Here is a 24,854-nt window from a genome sequence, read left to right on the forward strand (position 1 = left end):
TATATAAAACAATCATCTAGTGTTATTCTATCTGGGAGGACAATATGAGATTATAAAGTAACTCTGACTGAGTTTTGACATCTACATAATCAAAATAAGTACAAATGCCATATTCTAGTTGTATGTAGAGAAAACCAAAACAAATCATTTCAATGCTACCTTTAAACACTTTATTAAGACCTATTTGTGAAAATAGCAAGAATTATATTTTTTCTCCTAATCATGTAATTTGATTGAGGTATTTTTTTGGCATACACTTTCCATGAAGTGTCTTTCATCTTCTAGCCTTTGGTTTAACAAGTTATTTCAAATAATCTTATGGGCCTTGGCTAAGAAGAGGCATTTCATTAAAAAGACTCCCTGATTTTCTAGATGGCTAGGCCAGTCCTGATGCTGTATGGGTATGTCCTGTTTCTGCCTTTTCATACACACATGGCATTTCTATAACTGCTAATCTCTCCTCTGCTACATATTCCCTAAGGATACATATGTATCCCTATGGATACATATAGGGTCCTCGTGGTTGATTTGTTACTCTCCAGGGTCTGAGCACTGCTCTTTGTTCAAAGTGGAACCCTTAAAGTAGTAGTAGTTCAGTGGGTTAAAAAAAAGCATAAAATTTCCAATTAAGTCATGGTAACATTAGGTTGTTTGTCATTCTACATCACTGAAGACAGCAAAGTAAAGATATCGAGTTCAATAATTACCACAGTAAAATCCAAATGTACAAGCAAAAACCAAGTGGTTGCAGTGTTATCAGTTATTTCAAAGGCATTTTGTTTAAAAGATAGACTTAAAGACTATGCTGTTTGCTTAATTTATAGACTATAAATACTTTTTCAAAGGACAATGCAACATCACTGATTACTTACACATAGTCCATGATCATAAAATAACACCTATCAAACAAAATGACAAAGCAATAGAAAAGAAACAAGGTTGCGGGCAGGGATGGGTGTTTGTACCTGTAAGTGATATGTTTGTGTTGCCATTTCTGTCCAGTTAGTGCGTAGCGCTTTCGACGAATGTTGAATTTGGAGCTGCCTCTTGTCTGGTCCGGGACACCACATCGAGGCTTCTTCATCCAACTGAAAAAAAAGTTGGTATTTTTCAGTAACTCTGCTTAATGATTTCAAAGGGAAAACAGACAGCAACCCATAGAGTGATGGGGAAATGGTCCATGTTCAATGTCCTCACAATTTGCATCTAAATTGATGCCATACATTTTTAGAAACAGTTAACACAATATGTTACTACGCAAAATTTTCAGTGTATTTACTTCCTCCAGTGTACTGTGAGATAGCTACAGAAAGAAGTTCCTTGAAATTTCTATATAGAATCCACTGTTGAAAAAGTATGTAACCTAGAGGATATCTTCACTTCAAGTCATCTATGAAACAACACTAGGGTATCATTGAATGGTAACGATCTGTGTGTTGTGCTATTGTTATTTTTAAGGTAAACTTTTCATTATAATTTCTGAGTGTAATAGTCTAATACCTTGTAATATATAACTATACTATTCCGCTATAATAACTCAATATGATAATCCATTAGAACATCTCACTATATTATGGTTAGCAAAGGGAACTAATTCTACAGTATAATTTTTTTTTTCTGAGATGGGGTTTATCTGCGTAACAGGTCTCCCTAGCTATCCTGGAACTCACTCTGTAGACCAGGCTGGCCTCAAACTCACAGGGATCCTCCTGAATCTGCCTCCAGAGTGCTGGGATTAAAACTGTGTGTCAATATGACTATCTTGAGTATTAAAATTTATCTCAAACTTTCAGCACGTTTTTGTATGGGATATGAGAAAACACTTTTGAGAAATAGCATTTTAAAATTTTATTTCATGTATATGAATGTTTTGCCTACATAGATGTCTCTGTACCATATGTGTGCTTGGTGCCCACAGGGTCAGAAGAGGGAATAGATCCCTTGGAACTGCAGTTACTATTGATTGTGATTCACCATAAAGATGCTTGAAATTGGACCCACGGCTTCTGGAAGAGCTGCCAGTGCTCTTAATTGCTGAACCATCTTTCCAGCAGCTCCACAGATTTTTATAACATAAAAGCAGAAGTCAAGCTGACTGGAAGTATTCGTTTTTACAATGTTTAATCCTGAATAGGTAGGTTGGCTTCCCAGGAGTTGGGGCTTAGGATGCATCCCGTTGGACTTGGAAAGGAAGTGATTTTCCTGATAATGAAGTTATTTAGAATAGAATGAGATTGGCTATATCTGATAACTGTGATGTCCCCATTTCTCTGAGTATAATAATAACAAAAATAGAAATAAACTTTTAATCTTTAAAAGTGTTACCTTTCTTATAAAGTAAGCAATTTCATTGCTGAATGTTGTTATTCTCATTCATGCATAGTATAAGAATAACTGTTTTGAACAAGTTATACGTGTAAAAAGTTAATTCACTTGCAAAAACAAATGTTTTTTAATTTTGAAGTCATTTTATAATAAAACTCTATCATTTAAAAAAATAACAAAAGCAAAGCAAGAGAAAAGTATACTAAAAATATGTAGATAAATTAATAAATAAATAAGAACCCCCACAAGTTACATTTAATATTAGAAAACAAATCAGGCATGCCTTACATAACGAGCTTGAATTTCTCAACTTGCTAAAATATATTTTATGCTAACTATAACATTGCCTATTCATTAAGGAATTTAAGTGAGCTTGTTTAAATAATAAATTAGTTAGCCATCTTATAATTTAAAAGAATTATTATACTATTAGACAATGTATTTAGTTTTTGGTGGAGAATAAATTCTACTATCTTTCTAATGTCAGTTCTAATGAACAAAATTGTAATAAAATATTCTATTCAAAGCATTATCAAATTTGTTACTTAGAAGTGGTTAATTATTTCAACATAATACAAGGATTACTGCAATTGGAATAATCACTTTAATTGCCTGAGAATTATAGATCAATTGTACCACATGCCTGTTTGCCAAAGGAGGGGGAGGAATTTTTAAATTTAAATTCAGATGAAGGACTAGAGTGACCAGGGTTGTGAGTATTTGCAGTTCTTGTAGAGGAACTGAGTTCAGTTCTTAGCACCCAGATCTAGCAGTTGACAACTGACTATAACTCAAGCTCCAAGGGTACTTTCTCTCATGTGCACATGCTCCCCAACACACACTCTCCCACACATATATAATTAAAATAAAATGCACATTTAAGATATGACCTGGGAAAAGAGGCACATGGCTATAATCAGCACTCAGGATGGGAAGGGAAGATGTATGAGAGCAAGAAGATTGTGGCTACATAGGATGTAGAAGGCATCCTTGAGGTTATGGAATTGCAATCTCAAATGAATAAACAAACATAAATAAATAACAGTGAACTGAATATATAAATGTGACCACAAAGAACTTAAAACTTAATAACATTTAGAGATGACAATCTCAAATGACAGAAAGGCGTTGTTTTAATAAGCCTGTAAGTTCGGTAAGTATTTTGTTCTTTTGTTGTTTAGAGATAGGCTCTATCGAGTGTAGATTGGTTTCAAATTTTTACGCGGGTGTTGAATCTAAACTCACATCATCACCATTGGACAAGGTTGTGGTCTGAACAAGAATGGCCTCCAAAGTTCATCTATTTGAATATTTGGTCTACAGTGGGTGGAAAACTTGGGTAGGGTAGGATGGTCTGGCCTTGTTGGCAGAGGTGTGTCCCTTGGAGAAAGTTTCAAGGTTTCAAAACTCCACAGCATTACCAGTTATCTCTCCACTTCTTGGTTGTGTCTCAATGTGAGGTCTCGGCTACTGCTTTACAGCAATTCTCTCTCCTGGTGCTAAGCTCCTTACTCTGACAGCCATGGACTCGTCATTGAAACCATACCATCCAATAGACTCTTTCTTTTATAAGTTGCCTTATTCACGATGTGTTGTAACAGTAATTGAAATGTAGCTAAGACAAACAGCAAACACACTAAATGAAGTTCAGTGTGCAGTTGCAGTTTTTCGTGACAAGGCTTCACTGTCTAGCTAGTATTTACATGAAACTCACTATGCAGGCGAAAATGGTGTCACACCTGTGCCAAATATCCTACCTCCACTTCTATATTCTTATAAGTGTGGACCATCATATCCTATAATCATGCAGTTTCAGCATCATTATCATTAAATGTTAATTGAATTAAAGAAAGCACAGAGCAATGTGTTTAAAGCATGATTAGGGGGCTTATGTTTCAAAGTATTTGATATGAGGAGACATAGCACCTCAATATTAACTATTTCATTAAAAAAAAACAGACAGAAGGCATACAAAGTCATGGGGCTTCTAGTTTTAGCAACAATAAGGTTTAAGTCCAAGCAATCTAGAGCAAAAGAGGGGCTTCATGAAAGAGATGGGGGAGAGACAAAATCAAAAAGGGTTAACGGTGCTTCTGGAATTTCATCTAGTAATAACTGTCAGGTTATTATCTGTTAAAAGCAAACATGTATTGTGAATTCAAATAATAAAAAATAGGTGTACCATTAATATTCAGTAAAAATAAAAATTAAAAAAACATAAGCAAATAAGCAAGGAAGCAAAAAGCAGGAAGAAATACTCATTTGGTTTTAAGATAAAGATGTCTATTTGATTGCTCTTAATCTCCAGTTCTGTATCACAGAAAGGCTACTGTATTTTATGAACTGACAGGCTCATTTCGCTTGATGTGGAATCTGAGCCAATGAACATCAGTGGAACACTGATGTCCTCTTCAACTCCATAATTTGCATACCCTCCCTCTAGACTACAAGAAAAAAAAAACTTATCTCCTCCACACTAGGAAATAATGAAACCCGGTATGATCCTCTGTCTTTCTCTAGCTGCTTTAGGTATTAGGAAATTAACCAACCTTTGAATGAGCAGTTAGTCAAAACTGGAGAAACAGATGACAACCTAAGTAGGATTCTACTTTCTTAATTTTTTAAATGATCAGTTTTACTTTGTTATGTGTGGAGCGGGTGGGCAGAGAAGAATGTTACAGTATGTGTGTGTTCCCATGAAGATAACTGATCTGGAGTTGGAGTTATATATGGTGTGAGCTACCTGAAGTACATCATGAACACTGAAATCAAATCTTCTGCAAGATCAATAAGCATTCTTAACCCTGATCTATCTCTCTGGACCCCTTTAAAAGATTGTTCCCTTTTTAAGTTCTGTTTAAGTTTCTTACCATTAATATCTAACAAGAAAAAGATATTTTTTCATTTTTCCTAACACTAGAACATGTAAAAAAAAAGGTATCCTGTTTTCCAAATCCTTAATTTACTTGCATTTTTAAATGTGTTTAAAATTCCAAGGAAATGAAACAAAAGCTAATAGTTCTTCATCAGGTAACAGTAGAATGTTGATACAAAGAGCAGGGAGATTCGGTGAAACAATTTTGTATAATATCCAGAAACAAGATGCAAGACCTGTTAGCAAAACCTACCTTCATTTGTGATAATGGATATTTATATTCTAAAAGAAATGCCTCATGTGTCTTTATGAATAGATACTTACAATGACTGGAGGTACTCAGAGCTGGGATTTTGAAATTCTATCCCCAATATTGATATGAGGGTTATGGATAGATAATTACAATGATTAGGGGTACTCAGGTCTAGAATTTTGAAATTCTATCCCCAATATTGATATGAGGCTTCTAACTGTTACAGAATGTGGTTAATTTTTTCATTGATTTTCATTTCACAAGGTCTGGACTAGCCATAAATAAGAAGATGAACCTGAGGAAGATTATTTAGCTATCCGCCAGGAGGTAGGAAATAGACAAGAGTCCCAGGTAACCTTTGGTGCATGGGGGCGGGAGGGTTGTTGGAAGGGGAGAGGGTTAGAGAGAAGAGAGTAGGGGAGGAATGGGTAAAGCTAGGTGGCCTGGGATGGGGGGAGGGAGGAAGGATGAATATGGGATCAGGGAAGAATATATTTCAACTAAGGGAGTCATTTTAGGGTTTACAGGAAACTTGATTATATATGGGATCCCAGGTCCAAGGAGAGATCCCCAGATTGTTCTCTGGACAGAGGAGAGGGTGCCTGAACCGGCCTTGACCCATAACCATACTGATGAATATTTTGCTTATCACCATAGATCCTTCATCTGGCGAAGGACGGCAATACAGACGGAGACCCACATTGGAGCACCAGACTGAGCCCCCCAAGGTCCAAATGAGGAGCAGAAGGAAAGAGAACGTGAGCACGGAAGGCAAGATCAGAGGGAACCTTCATCCGACGATGGATGGCGATACAGACGGAGACCCACATTGGAGCACCGGACTGAGCCCCCCAAGGTCCAAATGAGGAGCAGAAGGAGGAAGAACATGAAAAAGGAAATCAGGACTGCGAGGAATGCTCTCACCCACTGATACAAGGGGACGGATCTAATGAGAGTTTACCAAGGCCAGTTGGACTGGGACTGAACGAGGACGTGATCTAACCAGATTCTCGGAATTTGGCCGGATTCTCTGAATGTGGCTGGCCCGAAGTCTTTCTGAAAAGTCATTGACTATGACACTGGGACTTGTTTCCTCTGCATATACTGGATTTTGGGGATCCAGTCTGTTTGGATACTCACCTTCCTGTACCTGGAGGGAGGGGGGAGGAACTTGAACTTCCCACAGGGCAGGAAACCCTGACTGCCCTAAGGGACGAAGAGGGAGGAGGAGAGGTAGTGGGGGGAGTGGGAGGGTGTTGGGAAGAGGGGCGGAAATGGAAACTTTTATAATTTAATAAAATTACTTTCAAAAAAAAAACCTCAGGGACTTAAGATCTTAATTTTTAAAACCTACGTTGAAGTTTAATTTTAAAGTTTCAGTCCTATCAGATCCTGCCTTGGTGATACAGAGATACTATGACTAACAGTCTTAAGTGACCATTACAAAAGAAATAGAATTTTAGACTAAATATAGAATCAGAGTGAAGAATCAGAATTTGTTTGAGTCAAGATTTTTCATTTTTACCAAGAAACGTGCATGATACTTTTGACATATCCAGAAGGTAGCCTCCCCAAGCTTGATGCAAAAATGGCTGAGTTGTACAATCACCCTATATAAGCATTTGGCCTCTGATATTCCTCTCCTTTTCTAGGAAAATAAAGAAAAAACATATTTTCCCTATTGTGAAGGTTAATGCATGACCATCAAGTAACAGGGATATATTCACTTAGTGAGTGTCAGGGTGCTAAGAGGAAAAAAATATCAATCCCTTCTTTGTAATAGAGAACCATTAATTATGCTTCATGATATTACACAACCTTCTAGAAGCCTGTGTCCAATATACTATGCCAATGCATGCCATGAACACACAAAATTATGTTACCAAAAAGGTAGTAAATTTGTTTTTTGTAGTCTTTCACTAAGTTTACACCTGAAGAACCACTTGTTTAATCTACAGATGAAGAAATAATGGATAAAAAACCAAATTAGTAGCTGTTATTACAAGGCATGAATAAGTTCTTTCCAGTGAAAAATAGTATTTAATGTTTAGATTAATATTTAGATTGCTGTCACTATAGGTACCTAGCAAACTTATAATAGCCCATTTCTGAATTTTCCACACCAGAACAACATAAGAACATTATTTGTACTGTTTCTCTCTTTCAACTGTTCAAACACATGCATCTTATCCCATCCAACAAGATAATATTTTGCAGAGATGTGAACTCTCACAAACCACACAAAGCAGGTAACACTAATTGCTACTCCATACAGTGTCTTAAAACATGCATTTACTTTGTCTCCTGCTCATATTTTCTTTCCTGATACAAAATGTGTTAAAACAAGATGAGCAACCTGACGTTGTATGTGCATGATATTAGAAAAGCCTCAAAAGACTGGGGTTGGAAATAGGATACATTCCAAAGAAAAGTTTATAGGAGCAAAATATATCAATAGTGGTTGCTGAAGTCTGTGTAGTTTGGGCGACAATTTAACTAGGCTCAAGAGTCAATGAGAACAGGAATTGGGAGGACATTACTTACTCAATTGTGTTTCTGTCCACTTTTCCTGTCATGTTAATGCCATAGAATTGTTGCATGGCAGCTAGGGCCGATTGCATGGTCTCTGCAGAACGCAGCACAGACATTCTGGGATCAGTCGGTGGAAGGTAGCCGTATTTTTGTAACCAAACCTGTAATCACAAGCACAGTTCCTTTAGATCACCTTTACAATTTAACAATATTGTTATGGAACTTGATTGATCTCGACACTATATGGTAAATTTATTTGATATATTTGAAATAAACATTATATATTTTAGATTACCTTATGATTTCCAAAGTGGTTGTAGACATTTCTAACATATTTTACATGTGAATGAGTAAAAAGTGTGATTAATCACTACTTATGTATTGACTGTACATAATTTCTATACCTAATATGAAATAGATATACAAATAAGATTTCATGTGTCCTCCAGGAACCAAACTCTAAAATCATACTTTTCCAGAAGTCGGTCAAGACATCTTTGCAATAAGGAGTAAGAAATATGCATAGGATGTATCTAAAGAACTTTTTCTATGGACAATTAAGCAATGACTGAAGTTGGGATTGGTATCTTTACAGAGGACCTATGCTATTCATGGCATTTGCATAGAATATTCACGTAAACACTTTGCCCAACTGTAGCTGGATAGTCTCAAGAATGTATAACACTTTCATATGAAGAATAATTATTACTTAATGTAATTCATAATGTGAAATTGATAAATAATTTTCTATATTCTTAGATGTTTAGTTTCCTGATTCTCATCTCTTCCTCAGAGAAAAGACTTGGGAGGATTGTGAGAGAAAGAAGTTAGAGGAAAGGAAATGTTCTCATCTGAATTGAATCAAACGGTTAATCATTTGAAGTCACAGAAAACAAAACAACAATTAAGGGCGTTTGAGGAAAAGAATCCATCCCCACCAGGAGGACAGGCATACTTTCCCAGAGTCTCATGCCTTCACTTGTGTACAAGTGAAGTACAATCTTATGCCCATCCATATCCTAGCATGCGATCCCTTGCCTCAGTCTTCCCAGGGGTTCCAGGGTTTCTTTAACAGCAGTGAACTACTTGACAAAATGCTAAGTCTTATGTCATTGCAGCAGCACTTAGGGAAGTCATTCAGCTGGGTGTGTGTCTCTCCCTGAGGTGGTCTAGTTATCATGCACGTGATTATATGGGAGGGCAATTTTCTGTAATAACTGACATTATATAAGTTATAACTATTGCTGAGAAAATTCAGTTTCCAAGCATAACTATCCAATACAGACAATACATTTTATAAAAGATAATATTAAATATGTGGGATTTAAAATGTGAAAAGAAAAGGATAAGCTTCCATAGATTCTCAAAAATTTACACCCCTAAAATTACAATCTGTATGTATCACCAAATGATAAAAAAGCTATGTAAAATGGGCACTGCAGTGCAATCAGGACGGTGATTGGTAAAAGTCAATCTTGAAAAACAGCTACCTAAATGATAAAAGTGTGTCATGATGCCTCTCTTCTAATCTGTAATGAGCAGGCTGCCAGAGAAAGTCATTCAGTCACCTATTTAGCAGTGGTGAAATCAGAGAAAGACTCTGGTATTTTCTGAATGAAGGAGGCAGTCAATAATATTACTTAGTATGAAATTCAATATTTTAATTCAATTGCTAAAAAGACTTTAATAGTATACATGAGCAAAATATTTTAAGCTCAGTAAATTTTCTATAACAGCACATTTATGCCTCATGTCCTAGTGGTCTGTTGCTAGGTTACACTTTGGTGCTCAGCTACTGGCAATTTCATTTAGAAGAACAGTAAAGAGAAAACTATTCATAAGAAAACCCATGATTTATGTTAAAATATAGTAAATACAAAAATACATAAATATGAAGTGTATAATGAAAAATATGTTTTAGAAAAGGTACATTTGATTTGAATTATGCTTTAAGCTTTCCAAAACAAGTGATTTCAAATAATGTAAAAATGAAGTTTTGTATTCCTTGTTTATTCTCTTATATTTTACTATTTATCTTGAATTGCTGCTTTTCCTGATGGACAAATGAGTAATTCTTTTTAATTATAAAACATCATACAAGCTGTGAGACTTTCCATCTTACAATCAGCTTATTTTGAATGATATATCAGGATGTTGTCAGCAGAGAAGGAAATTTTTCTACAAAAAAATTTTGAAAAAAAATCTGCAAAGTAATATTTAAAGATTTACCTTACGTCAGGTTATTAATAGTTCCCAAGGGTAATAATATGGCATCTATTTTTGTATCTGTTTCATTAATCACACATGCTTACTTATAGGTGTATATAAATATATATGTATATATGGGCAGATATGTACATCACATTTAACAGCCTACAATACAGACAAGCATCCTCATATGCTGCCAATCCAAATGTATTCATCCCTTAAACTTTGATTTAAACTCCTGATACTCCTAGATCACTGATAAAAGCAAATTTGTCTCCAGAGATAAATTTTGTGACTTGGAATCTTTCCAGTACATATTCAGTGCCCAAATGCACATTATGGGTACTTAGGGAATATATTCTTCAAATGTGCATTTAAGGACAACATGAGGCTGAAGACAGAATATATAAAACTCAAAGCAAAATCCGTGATCAGTAAGTCATAGTATTTATGCTTTTTATTACTAAAATTGTGCCTGTTCAAGTGGAAATTTGCCTTAAAATAAGACAAGTTTGAACCACAAGAGGATTTTAAATAGCCTTGGGAAGCAGAGGCCAAAATAAAAGAATCATTCACTGCTTGAAAATTCTCCATATCTCAAAATATGGGGAATGTAAAATATTGCCAAACTGGGCCTCGGTGAATTGTTAAGCTTTATTTATTTTATCTTAATGTTGTCATTAGAAGAAGAGAATTTAAGGCCATTGAAAACATTAACAATAGGGAGGTTCATCAATGAAAACTGACCTGACTTCAATCTAGAAATTTTAGTTATTGTCACTAGAACAATCATAAACCTCAAAGGGATCAACGTGATCTCACTCTAACTGTACTCTCCATGTCATACCTTACCCATATATATTCCTACCTTTCATATACCATTTATTTCAAATATTTAGTGGTATATGTATTGGAAGCACAACCTAAAACAATGCTTCTCTCGACAGAGTGGGATCTTTCAAGTGATTGTTAAAAGAATAAATGACTGCCAAGAGGTATCACCCTCATTAATTTGTCCTATAAATAGGAAGTATAGTGGCATATTAGTTGTATTTTAATAAATAAAACTTGCCCGAAAGCCATTGCAAAGCAGCCACACTAGTCAGTGATACAGACCAGGCAATGTTGCACACACCTTTAACCCCACCAGACACACTAGTCTGCCATACTGGCCAGGCAGTGGTGGCATACATCTTTAAACCAAGAAGCCGCACTAGTTAACCACGGAGACTGAACAGTGGTGGTGCATACTTTAATCTCAGCAGTAGAGAGGAATATACAGCAGAATGAGACAGGAACTATTTTTTTTTTCAGTATGAAGATTTCATGAAGGTAAGAGTGGCTTTGCTGTTTTGTTTCTCTGATTTTTAGGTTGAACCCCTATCTGTCTCTGGGTTTTTATTATTCATTCTACATGTAAGCCATTTTTAAAGAAGTCATCAATAATATTTAATGTATTCATATCATGAAAAATCTACATTAACTAGTTCAGCTAGACATATAATTTTAAAGGTAGTATCTTAACTGAAGTTTTCAATATAAGAGGATGTAAGTAGGTCTCATAAAAATTTCCTTTAGTCTTTCATGATAATTCATCTCTTGAAGCTTCAGATTAAGGTAAGGAAAAATAAATCACAGATGCCAGATCAATTAAAATACTTTTCTTATGATAAGTTATAGTAATAGGTTAGGCAATAATGATAGCTCTGTATATTTCCAAATCGATCACATACCTTTAAACCAAAACCAAATGTTTATGTATGTTTTTGATAACTAAATTTATTAGTGTTGAGGAGTATATATTTTAAGAATTGGAAAAAAATCTTTGGAGGGTATATAAAAAGGAGTGGGTTTGGTATTTTATTTGACTTACAAAAATAACTTTTTAAAGTACCTTTTTATCACCTTGATAATGCAAAATACTTATTGGTTACTCCATATAAACCTTCCACATAAATATACTAAGTTCTCTTATAAATTAAAATTAACACCTGGGTGACTAACTCAATAGTTTATGATGTCATCAGCAAAACCACAAAATCTGCAGGATATTTCCTGAAATTCTATCATTCACAGCGCATAAGCAATGATAAAATTTACAGTTTGCATTTTGTAGCTATAAAATGGCTATAAACATGAATTTTAAGTGTCTAGTAATGAAAATATTAAAATGATGAATATGTCTTCACTCAGAATTGGTCAAGCTGAAAATTAATAGACTAAGTTAACAGGACAAAAATCGGCCTTTTTCTTTACTCAGAAATCCAAATGGTTCCATATCACATTTCCACCCCCTAACATGAATGAATCACTGTATTTTAATTCACACATAATATTCACTCCACTGAGAAATTACCATCTGTACAATGGATTACAAATCTGGAATTAAACAGAGGGATTGTGCTCTGGTTAGGTTTTTTTTTTATTTTTATTTTTTTTGTCAATCTGTCACAAATAGTGGTCATCTGAAAGGAGAAATCACAATGGAGAAATGTCACCCCACAGACTGGCCTATAGACAAGACTGTGGGGATATTTTATATTAATGATTGATGTGGAAGGGCACTATTCATTACAGGTTGTGCCATTCAGAGGCAGGTGGTCCCAGGAGGTATAAGAAAGCAAACTGAGCAAGACAGGGATATCAAGGCAGTAAGCAGTTCTTGTCCATGTTCTTTCTCTGTTCCTGCTTCCAGGGTCTTGCTTTTAGATCTGACTTTCCTTCACAGATTGTAAACTGTCAGAAGGCAATAAACATCACGACTATATATTTTATATCAAACTGAAACGTTCTCCTTCATGACAGAATCTAAAATGTATGTACGTTACAGTAGGGATAGTTTTCCTTTCTACATAGGTAAATTGCACTATGTACTTGGTTGCAATAGAATCCAGGCTCTTCAAACAGTAATGCCCAATCTTCAGTGACAAGGCTGGGTAGCTCACTTAATTGGAACTCTATATTCTGTTAGACATTGTTAGGGGAAGTTACAGAACTGTATCCTAATTGCTTTGTACCACCTTTCCTCAGTGTGTATAGATCCCTTATGATGTTTAGTGGGCACACTCCCACAATGCAACAATAAAAGAAAATTAATGTCCAACCAAAACACAAGCACCACCACCCAAAACAACAAAGAGGATGCATGCATTACCACAGGCTGACATTATATTATGGTCACCTCATCAATCATAAAAGCAAAAAACTTCCATGAAATCTATACTTTCATAGATGATGGAAAAGAAAGGTTAAACAATGTAGCATATGAATGTTCTAGAAAGCATATGAGTAGTATGAGTCATGTGCCTGAGGATCTCAGTTCCCATTTATGATCGGGAAGCAGAGCTAGGTTCACTATCTGTAAAAGGATGTCTGTCCTTTAGGACATACAGAGTGATTGTACAAAGGCTCCTCTTCAAATATAGGAGCATTTTCTATATTATAACCATTCAGTCATAGTTATATGAATATCTTATTGATGTGGGAGAATTGTCTGTAGTCTGTCAATCACATTTTAATAAAACACTGATTGGCCAGGCAGGCAGTATAGGCGGGAAAGAAGACAGGAAGTAGAGGTGGAGCAAAGAGACTGGGAGTATTCTGGGAAGCAGGAAGCTCCCTCCACCATTCCTGTCCAGACCACCGAAGAGGCAACATGTGAGCTGCCATGCTGAGAAAGGTACTGAGCCATGTGGCTAACATAGATAATGATAATGGATTAATATAAGTTACAAGGACTAATAAGAAGCCTGACCTAATGGGTCAATCAGTTTATAACCTTATGGAGTCCTGTGTGTGATTTTCTTTGGGATATGCCGGCTGTGGGGTACTGAGCGGGACAGAAACCCCAATAAGCCGGCCCTACATGTTACATCTTATAAAACCCAAAGAAGCAGCAAACTTCAATTTATAGGCTGTTTTGTCTTCACTGTGACCAGACTTCAGAGACACATTGTCTGTGTTCCATTAGCTGTCAAGAAGAAGAGAAGAAAAGTTCACAGGATAGATTTGTTGACATTGCCAGAATAAATAACCAAGATGAGGAGAAGAGAATAAGAGAAATGGGATAGAATAAGTTTATTCAATGTAAATAGAATTCATATAAGAAAATTTAACAATGAAATACACAATTTTATATAGTTTATTCAAAGATGGAAATGAGGCAGAAACCAAAGTCAAATGCTGCTTCCTTACTGGCTTGGTCCTGACTCATGTTTATCTAATTGTCTCATGGAGTCAAAGCCCACCTGCCTAGGAACTATAATGCCCCATGTGGTGGACCCGATCACACAAATTAGCAATGAAGGAAGTATTCCACAGGCATGCCCAGAGACCGATTGGATCAGGAAATCCCCTGAGATTCCTTCAGATATCACTGGGCTGTGTCAAGCTGATAGCTGAAGCTACCTAAAAGAGCCAGGAAAAGTGGGTTTGTATTCATAACAATTAGGGAAAATAAGAGACACAGAAGGATGCTTCCAACGTATCACAATCAACATGCACTTTCTTATTGTTCTTCATCTTGCATAGCAATTCCTTTACAAAGGATTAAGTTTGTCCTGAATGGTACTACTACTGTTGTACCTTGATCCATTGACACACATTGATGATTCCCATCAAATACTGCAACACATTACAGTTAGCTTCTATTTTTCCGCGTCGCAGCCATGACCTCCTGTTGCCCAACTGACATGAATGAGCCATTGCTTTAAATGTGGAAAAATGCACATAACTCAATATTTACATTTTAGCAGCTTCTAAGGTTAAATTTCACTGGCATGGACCCTGTTGTGCAGCCAGCACCATGATTCATCCCAGAGTTTTTCATTGTCTCAAATTGAATCTCTGCACTTATTGGACATTCTTCCTCTTATCTCTATTCCTAGCTACTTTTATTCTGTTCTCAATCTGTATGAATGTGATGATTCCTTATACCTCACCTAAGTGGAATGATGCAATATATACTCTTTGTGACCAAATTATTTCATGTAGGGCTATGTTTCAAAAGTCTGTCAATTAAGCAGCAGACAACCACTAAACACTAAATAATACCCTAGTGCAGGGATACTTCAAAATTTGCTTATCTACTGATCCATTAACGAATGTTATGAATTAAATGAATATCTGCATCCCTGCAAAATATGCTAGTCTTGGAATCCTAACTCAATGTGATTGTGTCATTGCAGTCTTTGGATTAGTAACCTTAGGAATGGCAATGAAGTTGTTCTATGGTCTTTCTTTTTATTTCTTTTTTTTAATTGATTTTTATTGAGCTCTACATTTTTCTCTGCTCCCCTGCCTGTCTCTCCCCTCCCCCTCTTATGCCCTGCTCCAAGGTCTCCATGCTCCCAATTTTCTCAAGAGATCTTGTCTTTTTCTACTTTCTACTTCCCATGTAGATTAGACCTATGTGAGTTTCTTTTAGTGTCTTCACTGTTGTCTAAGTTCTCTTGGATTGTGGTTTGTAGGCTGGTTTTTTTTTTTTTTTGCTTTATGTTTGTCTTTCTTTTTAAGATCTGAGCATACTATGAAAGGTTAGCAACATGCACTTGGAAGAGGGGCCCTCATTTTCAATCCAAACATCATGGCAATTGTTTCCCAGTCCCCTGAACAGTTTGCAACATGATTTATTAGCAGCTCACAGTATAATAATTTGATAAAATAGCTTGGGTTGACTAAAGCAATGGCTATTAGAATTAATTTTATTATACAAAGTGCACAAAATTTTAAATTCCTGCTAACTTTTCATTTCCAATTAAAATTTTAGAATCATGGATATTCTAATGGATGTAACATATAATTGTTTCTTAAAGCAAAGGTGGAGACTATATTGTTCATGTGATTATAATCTATCAGCAATTTCTCAATTTAGCCCTAAAGGTAAATTCCTTATTATGTCATGTAAGTGAAGAAAGAGACACTGTAAATTCTGTAACTTCTTCACATAGAACCTTCTTTTTATATTCCAAGCACACTGTCGTTTTTATGTATTTCTGATACAATTTAAATTCCCTCCTGCCTTGGGGCATTTCATTTACTTTCCTATATAAAAGATACAAAATATTTTTCTCCTCATCCTTTAAAATGAATTTCCATTTGAGCACTTCACAAGGAGTTTGTTAATAACTGGCACCATGTGAAATGGTTAATGGCATTAGTTATTCCTCTAAAGACCATCACATTGCCATTTTTATAAATGGATTTATTCTTTGTATGTTTTGTTGATATCTTTAGGCCCAAGAACTATATAGTTTCCTTGTATTCTGAGCTTGATAAGAGGAAATATGAGGTCTAGTTAAGTGGCAACTCTACATACTAATGCTTAACTGATATTACAATTAGCCATGCAAGTGGCATGCTGCCATTTTCTACCCCCTAATCAACTATAGCACACTCCTACATCCACACAGCTAAGCACTCAAAAGGAGGTTGATAAACCATGAGAATTTTTTAAAAAAATTATCACGTACACAGGCAGAGTGTTACTAACTTTCTGGTAAGATTTATGTAATGTGGAGAAAGGTAAATCAAGAGAGAGCCATTTTACCCACTATTGGGAAATTACTTTGCTAATAAAACATAGTATGTGTATACACATTCAACACTTCTGTAATAACAGCTACATACAATCATGACCAGTCGATAAAATATATTATTAAATCTACTGTAAATTTTATCATAAAATGCATTTTACTATTTTTAAATTAAATTACAGCCATTCTGATATTCTGTGTAAATGACATGCTCAGTACTAATATTCATTAAACAAACATGTGCTAATCTTTTTTATATATTAGCACACATAGTTATCAGCACAACTCTGAGATGTTGGTAATATATTTATTATTAGATGAACAAATATGGTATGTAGTGGCATTTCAATTGTATTTTAATAAATAAAGACTGCCTGAAAGTCTGAGAGTAAAATAGTCAGACTGCTCAGCCTATAGAGCAGGTAATGGTAACACATACCTTTAATCCCAGTAGCCACACTAGTTGCCATAGAATCAGGGCACTGCATGCCTTTAATCCCAGACTAGAAAAAATTATGAAACAGAACGAAACAGCTCCCAATACACAGCCTCATTCTAAGATTCCTAGACAAATGATCGCCATTTTTATCTGAGGTTGAGGTCAGAGCCAGTGGTTTTCAGATCTTCAGGTTGAATCCCAGGTTTTAACCCTGAACTTTTACTAATCGTGCTTCAATGGTAGGAAAGGGCAAGGAACATGATCAGGGCTATGGAGCAAATTATCACACAGGAAGATAATCTCCATTTAGCTGAGATGACAATACTTAGGAAAACAATGAGTGTCTGGAAACCCTGTTGCTTATTATCAAAGTTTTGGGGTCAAAAATCCATTGTCTTTGTTTTTACATGTCTCAATCTCATCACTATCAAGAGACCCAGTTTGTTGTACAGACAAAATAAAAATAAGAACAAATAAATGAAAGATAAATTTTACCTAGGTGCTTAGTCAGACACATATTCTAGCTGTAAAGATTTAGAAAGATGAAGTCATCAGTGCCCAAAAGGCTGAACATATGTCTACAAGTCTGCTAAAATACTTTTCTGTCCTTCACAAAGGTCTAGCATTCTGAATGCACCACAGGGATGCTCTGTGTCAAATCATCCAATAATTAATGAAAATACCAAGATTAATGTCCTCTAATGTACATCTTTGAGATGTCTCCACAGTAAAATTTTAAGATAATTTTAACAGTGATGAAGAGAATCATCATAACACATTCTCCTAATGTAGCTTCTAGACTACTGTACTTTGCATCTTTGAAAAGTCTACTTCCCAGCCTTTGGGAATTTCAAGACAAGATGATCTTACTAAGCAGTTGTCACATTACAAATCTATGCACATGAATTGCTACTGGAGATTTCCAGATATCTGGGGCAAAGTGTTTCACCACGAGAGGTAAGAGGAATAGTTTGATGGAATCCTGAATCTTTAAGAAACTGAAAGAAAAATACAATAGAGTGAAACTAGAAAGAAGTTTCATGGTCTACTCCTACATTAATTTGTACAATTGCAAAGTCAAAATATTACAAAAGCAGACAATTGTTTACTCTTTTACTAATTTTACACTCAAAAGCAAATTAGAAAAACACCATTCTCCCTGGTCTGTGGGAAATTAATTGAAGAGTATATTAATGAAAACATAGTGAAAAAGTAAATGCAGTTCCGGTGATAGCTCAAGCAAGTGTTAGATTAACTCATGATTTATTTTAGAGATGAATAAAGTAACTATGGATGCAATGAAGCCATCATTGTGGTTATTCAAAATTCTTACTTTGTGTATAGAGTTTGGAGTAGCACAACAGCAGGGCTATGATCCAGGGACAAACGTCAAGGTATCTGCTATTAAGTGCACAACACAGTCTTTAGGATCAAGGCAGCATGCCCATTGAACACACAATGAAAGTGAAAAATGGCAAGGCACCAACACTTCACAGGGCAGATTTCTGTCAGGGGGCTGAGTAGGAATGGACTGCTAAGCATCTCTGAAAGTACTTTAAATATAAATATATGAGAGCCTTGAAAGATTGCTAAACTTCAAATTTTCTGGATGACCTTGTACCTCGAGCAATCATTTACTGACACTTTAATATGACTGTATATTTCTGAGTACCTAATTAGCTGCCCTGGCTCTAGATTCTCTCAACCTTGACTTATTCTACTTAGTCCAGAAATAACAAGTTTCCTAAAAGATCATGCCCTTTATTCAACATACCTCCTCTTCACACCACGATTACTGTCATTAAGTATTAAAGTTGCTTAAATTATTGTATCTCTAAATATAACAAATTCAAGAAGTTCTATATGTCAAACTTTGGAAGGTCAAATTTCTTTCTGAAGAAAAAAAAACACTGTTCAGTCCCTTGGCTGATTTTGGATCATTGTTCATGTTGTCTACACCATCATTGTCCTGCATATACTACCATGCCTTGGCTGACATGTCCTACATTTCCCTCAAAATATAACATCCCTTCATGATAAAGGACTTGGAGAGAGGAGGAATACAAGGAATATACCCAAACATAATAAAGACAATATATAGCAACTCAACAGCCAACATCAAACTAAATGGAGAGAAACTCCCAGTGATTCCACTGAAATCAGAAACGAGACAAGGTTGTTCACTCTCTCCATATCTATTCAATATAATTCTAGAAGTCCTAGATAGAGCAATAAGACACCAAAAGGAGATCAAGGAGATAAAAATCAGAAGAGAAGCATTCATACTCAAATATTTGCTGGTGACATGACAGTTTATATAAGTGACCCCAAAAATTCTACCAAGAAACTTCTACCACTAATAAACACTTTCAGTAATATAACAGGATACAAGATTAACTACAAAAAATCAGTATTTTTCCTGTACACAGATGACAAAAGGGTTGGGAAAGAAATCTAGAAACATATCCCTTCACAATTACCACAAATATCATATCTTGGAGTAACTCTCACCAAACACGTGGATGACTTGTATGACAGAACTTTAAATCTCTGAAGAAAGAACTTGAAGAAGACACCAGAAAGTGGAAAGATCTCCCATGATCTTGGGTAGGTAGAATTAACTAAGTAAAAATGGCAGTCTTACCAAAAGTAATCTACAGATTCATGCAATGCCCATCAAGATTCCAGCAAAATTCTTCATCCTCGAAAGAATGGTACTCAACTTCATATGGAAAAGCAAAAAACTGAGACTAGCCAAAACAATCTTGTACAATAAAATAACTTCTGGAGGCATAACAATACCTGACCTCAAACTCTACTACAGAGCTACAGTATTAAAAACAGTCTGGTATTGGCATAAAAACAGACAAGAGGACCAATGGAACCAAATCAAAGACCTTGATATTAATCCACACACCTTCGAACACCTTATTTTTGACAAAGAAACAAAAAATATCAAATGGAAAAAAGGAAATCATATTTAACAAATGGTGATGGCATAACTGGATATCAACATATAGAAGAATGAAAATAGATCCATATCTATCATCATGCACAAAACTCAAGTCCAAATGGATCAAAGACCTCAACATAAAGCCAACCACACTGAACCTCATAGAAGAGAAAGTGGAAAGTACACTTGAATGCATTGGCACAGGAGGCCACTTCCTAAATATAATCCCAGCAGCACAGACACTGAGAGAAACAATTAATAAATGGGACCTTCTGAAACTGAAAAGCTTCTGTAGAGCAAAGGACACAGTCAACAAGACAAACCACCGCCTACAGAATTGGAAAAGATCTTCACTAACCCCACATCAGACAGAGGTCTGATTTCCAAAATATACAAAGAACTCTAGAAATTGGACACCAAAAGATCACATCATCCAATTAAAAAAAAAAAATGGAGTACAGGCCTAAACAGAGAACTTTCAACAGAGGAATCTAAAATGGCTGAAAGACACTTAAAAACATTCAATATCCTTAGTCATCAGAGAATTGCAAATCAAAACAACTCTGAGATTTCATCTTACACCTGTAAAAATGGCCAAGACCAAAAACACTAATGACAAATTATGCTGCCGAGGTTGTGGGGTAAAGGGAACACTCCTGCATTACTGGTGGGAATGCAAGCTGGTACAGTCCTTTTGGATGTCAGTGTAGCGATTTCTCAGAAAATTAGGTCTTCCTCAAGACCCAGTAATACCACTTTAGGGTATATATCCAAAGAATGCTTAATCATGCCAAAAGGACATATGCTCAACTATGATCATAGCAGCATTGTTTGTCATATCCAGAACCTGGAAATAAACTAAATGCCCCCTCCCGAAAAAATGGGTAAGGAAAATGTGGTACATTTACACAATGGAATACTACACAGCAGAAAAAATAACGACATCTTGAATTTTGCAGGAAAATGGATGGAGCTAGAAAACATCATTTTGAGTGAGGCAACCCAGACCCAGAAAGACAATTATCACATGTACTCACTCATAAATGGTTTTTAAACATAAAGCAAAGAAAACCAGCCCACAAATCACAATCCCAGAGAATCTAGACAACAATGAGAACTCTAAGAGAGACAAGATCTCCTGAGTAAATTGCTAGCATGGGGACCTTGGGAAAGGTCGAAGGGGAGCAGAGAGGCAGGGAGGGGAATTGAGAAAAATGTAGAGCTCAATAAAAATCAATTTAAAAAACAAAAGAAGTCTATGGGGGCCAGGGAATAGAATGTGGTTGTTTGAAAGAAAATTGCTCAAATAGGGAGGGGCACTTATTAGGAGGTGTGGCATTGGTGAAGTAGTATGGCCTTGTTAGAAGAAGTATATCTGTGGGGGTAGGCTTTGATGTTTCCTATGTTCAAGCTATGCTTTATTTCTGCTTTCTGTGGATTATCAAGATGTAGAAATTTCAGCTCCTTTACCAGTACCTTGCTTTAATAGACTAACCCTCTGAAAATGTAAACTAGTCCCAATTAATTTTTTTTTCTTTCATAGAACTGGCCATGATCATGGTGTCTCTTTATAGCAACAGAAACCCTAAGACAGGAAGTTTAGATCATCTATTTATTTATTTATTGACAAAGTATCTAAAATATTTATACTAACATAACAAAACAAACTATTTGCTTCTATGCTACTACATGATCGAAGAAGGACTTGCACAAATTTTGGGTCTGTATCTTTTCATGTATATATCCTTTGACCTGTATCCACTCATTACCATCCAATACAAATGGACCAATATGAAGAAACCCACACAAAATATTGTGATGTGAATATGTATACAAACCAATTTACTATATGTTTGCTGATATATACAAATTCTGTATGATGTAAGAAATTACTAAAAGCAGCTAACATAAGCAGTTAGAATTAATGGACAAAAAGACTGTAGAAGAAAAATCCCTTTTCAGTATTATAACTGCTTACATTTTTTTACATTCAAAATTATTTAATAAAAATATAATAGATTCTATAAACATGCCTTATAGTCATTACTGATTTTCAACTTACTCCATCAAAACATTGCTTTGCCCTCACATCTGTACTTGATCAAATATAGTATTCTTCCCTATGCATTACCAAGTATGGAAATAAGTAAATGCATTCAGTATTTCAATACAAAGTCAGTGTCTTGAAGGATGTTTGAGTGAGTGTGTTACCCTTTCCCATTCTGATGAGAAGTTTATCACTTCCTACTTAAGGCTCTGTGTGATCATCTGGTGATAAATGGAATAATTACAATTTTATGCATTTTTTTAAATGCCTTAGGAGGGGTTGGAGAGATGGCTCAGAGGTTAAGAACACTGACTGCTCTTCCAGAGGATCTTGAGTTCAATTCCCAGCAACCACATGGTGGCTCACAGCCATCTGTAATGTGATCTAGTGCCCTCTTCTGGCCAACGAGCATACAGAGAGACAGAACACTATATATAATAAATAAATAAATATAAAATAAATAAATAAATAAAATGCCTTAGGACCATTACAGAAATGGTCTTCATGGAATCATGATTGAAATCTTGCTTCAAAGTTAATCTTATGTACAAAAATGATTTCGGCAAAATGTCAGACAGTTTAATACATGCAGTCTACAATCTACAAAATTATACCTGAACTGATTAAAGATGATGAGCTCTGTATCTTAAAAGTAATATCAGCCCATCACTGTTAGCAACATAATCCTCCACCTCTCCACGCTCATTCATTTACGATTAATTTAATATGACATATTGGCTTAACAAATAAAGCAAACTTAGGTTTGCAATGGCTCATTTTTGTGATCATAATGTGTTTGAGAGTGCAATTTCAGGTTATCTGCCTCTCTGGGGCTCCAGAAATATCTCTCATATTTTCTACCCTATATTACTATCTAAATCTTGTCTCCATGGATACTTCACTCAGCCAGAGTACAGACTTAACTTTACTTGAATACTTTTCTGGCTCTCAGCAAAGGCAATCATCAGTCTCACGATAGTTATACAGGCAAAACAAACTAGCCCTGTTGTAAGGAGGGGTCACTTATTTGTTTCCCACCTGGCTGGATGCTCAGACCCAAAATAATCACACAGAAACAAATATAAATTAAATCACTGCTTGGCCCATTAGCTGTACCTTCTTATTAGCTAACTCTTATATCTTAATTTAAGACAGTAATCTCTGTATTGCCACGAGGCTGTGGCTTACCGGGTAAAGTTCTGGCATCTGTGTCCGGTGCGGTTACATGGCTTCTCCCTGACTCTGTCTCCTTTCTCCCAGCTTTCAGTATAGTTTTCCCCACCTAATTCTGTTCTACGCTATCAGGCTAAGCCAGTTTTCTTTATTCATTAATAGTATTCACAGCATACAGAGGGGAATCCCACATCATAGCCCACTGGCCAAACTCTAAGCTTGGAGTTATTGAAAATAGAATCTTTCTTATCCTCCTCAATCAGAAGTCTGCAATATGACTAGCGACTTAATGAACAGAGTCTAGACTCAATTTTTTTTTCTTCTTTAGCCTCAGCATAGGACATGTAGCTTATTTAGCTTTTAAGAAACAATTTCTCACAACTCAATTTGTATTTTAAACAATAAATTTTTAAAAAATACAATTAAACTGTATAAGATGATGTTTTGAAATATTTTATAAATTTTGGAAAGGCTAAATCAACTTGGTTAACATTAATTTCTTTAAATATTTGAATACTTTTACTGATTTACAAACAATGCTTACACTTATATTTCTGTTCTTAACTACAGGCTACTGTGCTTAACTGAAGTCAGGGTGTAGGCAAAGTGCAATAGTGCTCCTCAACTTACTGGTAGCTGAAAATTGGTAGCCTCTGATTTTCAACATTTTAAAAGAAAAAAAATATTTGGTGATATACCCAGTCTCACTACATTGAAGGAATTTCTTTTCGTATTTTTATCTTTTCCAGTGGGTATCAAGTAAAAACTGCTTCTTGGTTAAGGGAGGTGTTTGCATATGTTTTTTATTCTTTAACAATTGAAGTTTTAATTCAAAAATATTTCAGTTCAAGACCATGACTTGCCAATTCATAGCACCTTAATCATCTTGGCCTAAAATATCTCCTCAGACTTTTCTTGATGTTCCTAACTTTGGTACTGGAAGATAAGTTAGTTAATTTGGAGAATAAATGCTCTGACACTGTCTCATAATTAGATTTAGCGATATGTCTTTGGTAGAGGCATCTTAAAACTCCACTCTACTGTATGGGCTGCATGGGTTTTTAGTGGCACCAAACAGATTATTCCACTTATGATGAAATTTCTTAGATTATTTGCTTAAAGTGGCATCTGTCAGTTTATGATGCCAGTAAAGACATACTTCCCCTTTGTAATTGATGGGGATATCTAGAAATATATATTTAAAACATCTAAATATAGATTACTGAGGGAGTATTCATATCTCCATAGTGGATAGTTTCTGGTTACTTTATTCAATGTGTTTCAATATATTCCACAAACCACTTGTTACAGCATTCATACTGCTCCTGAAAAAAGTTAAACAAGATGGTACTATAGCATATAACCTTTAAACTTTTCAATCAGATATACTGAACCTTACAGAAGAAAAAGTGGGGAGTAGCCTTGAACTCACTGTCACACGAAAAGACTTCCTGAGCACATCGGTAGCATCCACACCAAAATCAACAATTAACAATTGGGATCTCATGAAAATGAT

General features: G+C 35.5%; 1 protein-coding gene across 1 annotated transcript in view; it reads right to left on the reverse strand.

The window, feature by feature from the left end:
• The window catches only part of Mmp16 (matrix metallopeptidase 16), a 238,396-nt gene that overhangs the window by 119,730 nt on the left and 93,812 nt on the right, over nt 1-24,854 (reverse strand). Inside the window, exons 2-3 of the mRNA XM_048420470.3 lie at nt 7,998-8,146; nt 966-1,088 (exon numbers count right to left, since the gene is read on the reverse strand). Of these exons, the coding sequence (XP_048276427.1) occupies nt 966-1,088; nt 7,998-8,146 (272 nt within the window). The remainder of the gene's footprint in view (nt 1-965; nt 1,089-7,997; nt 8,147-24,854) is intronic.

This window comes from Myodes glareolus, chromosome 16 (genome assembly GCF_982192425.1).
Source record: "Myodes glareolus chromosome 16, mMyoGla1.1, whole genome shotgun sequence".
Lineage (NCBI taxonomy): Eukaryota > Metazoa > Chordata > Mammalia > Rodentia > Cricetidae > Myodes > Myodes glareolus.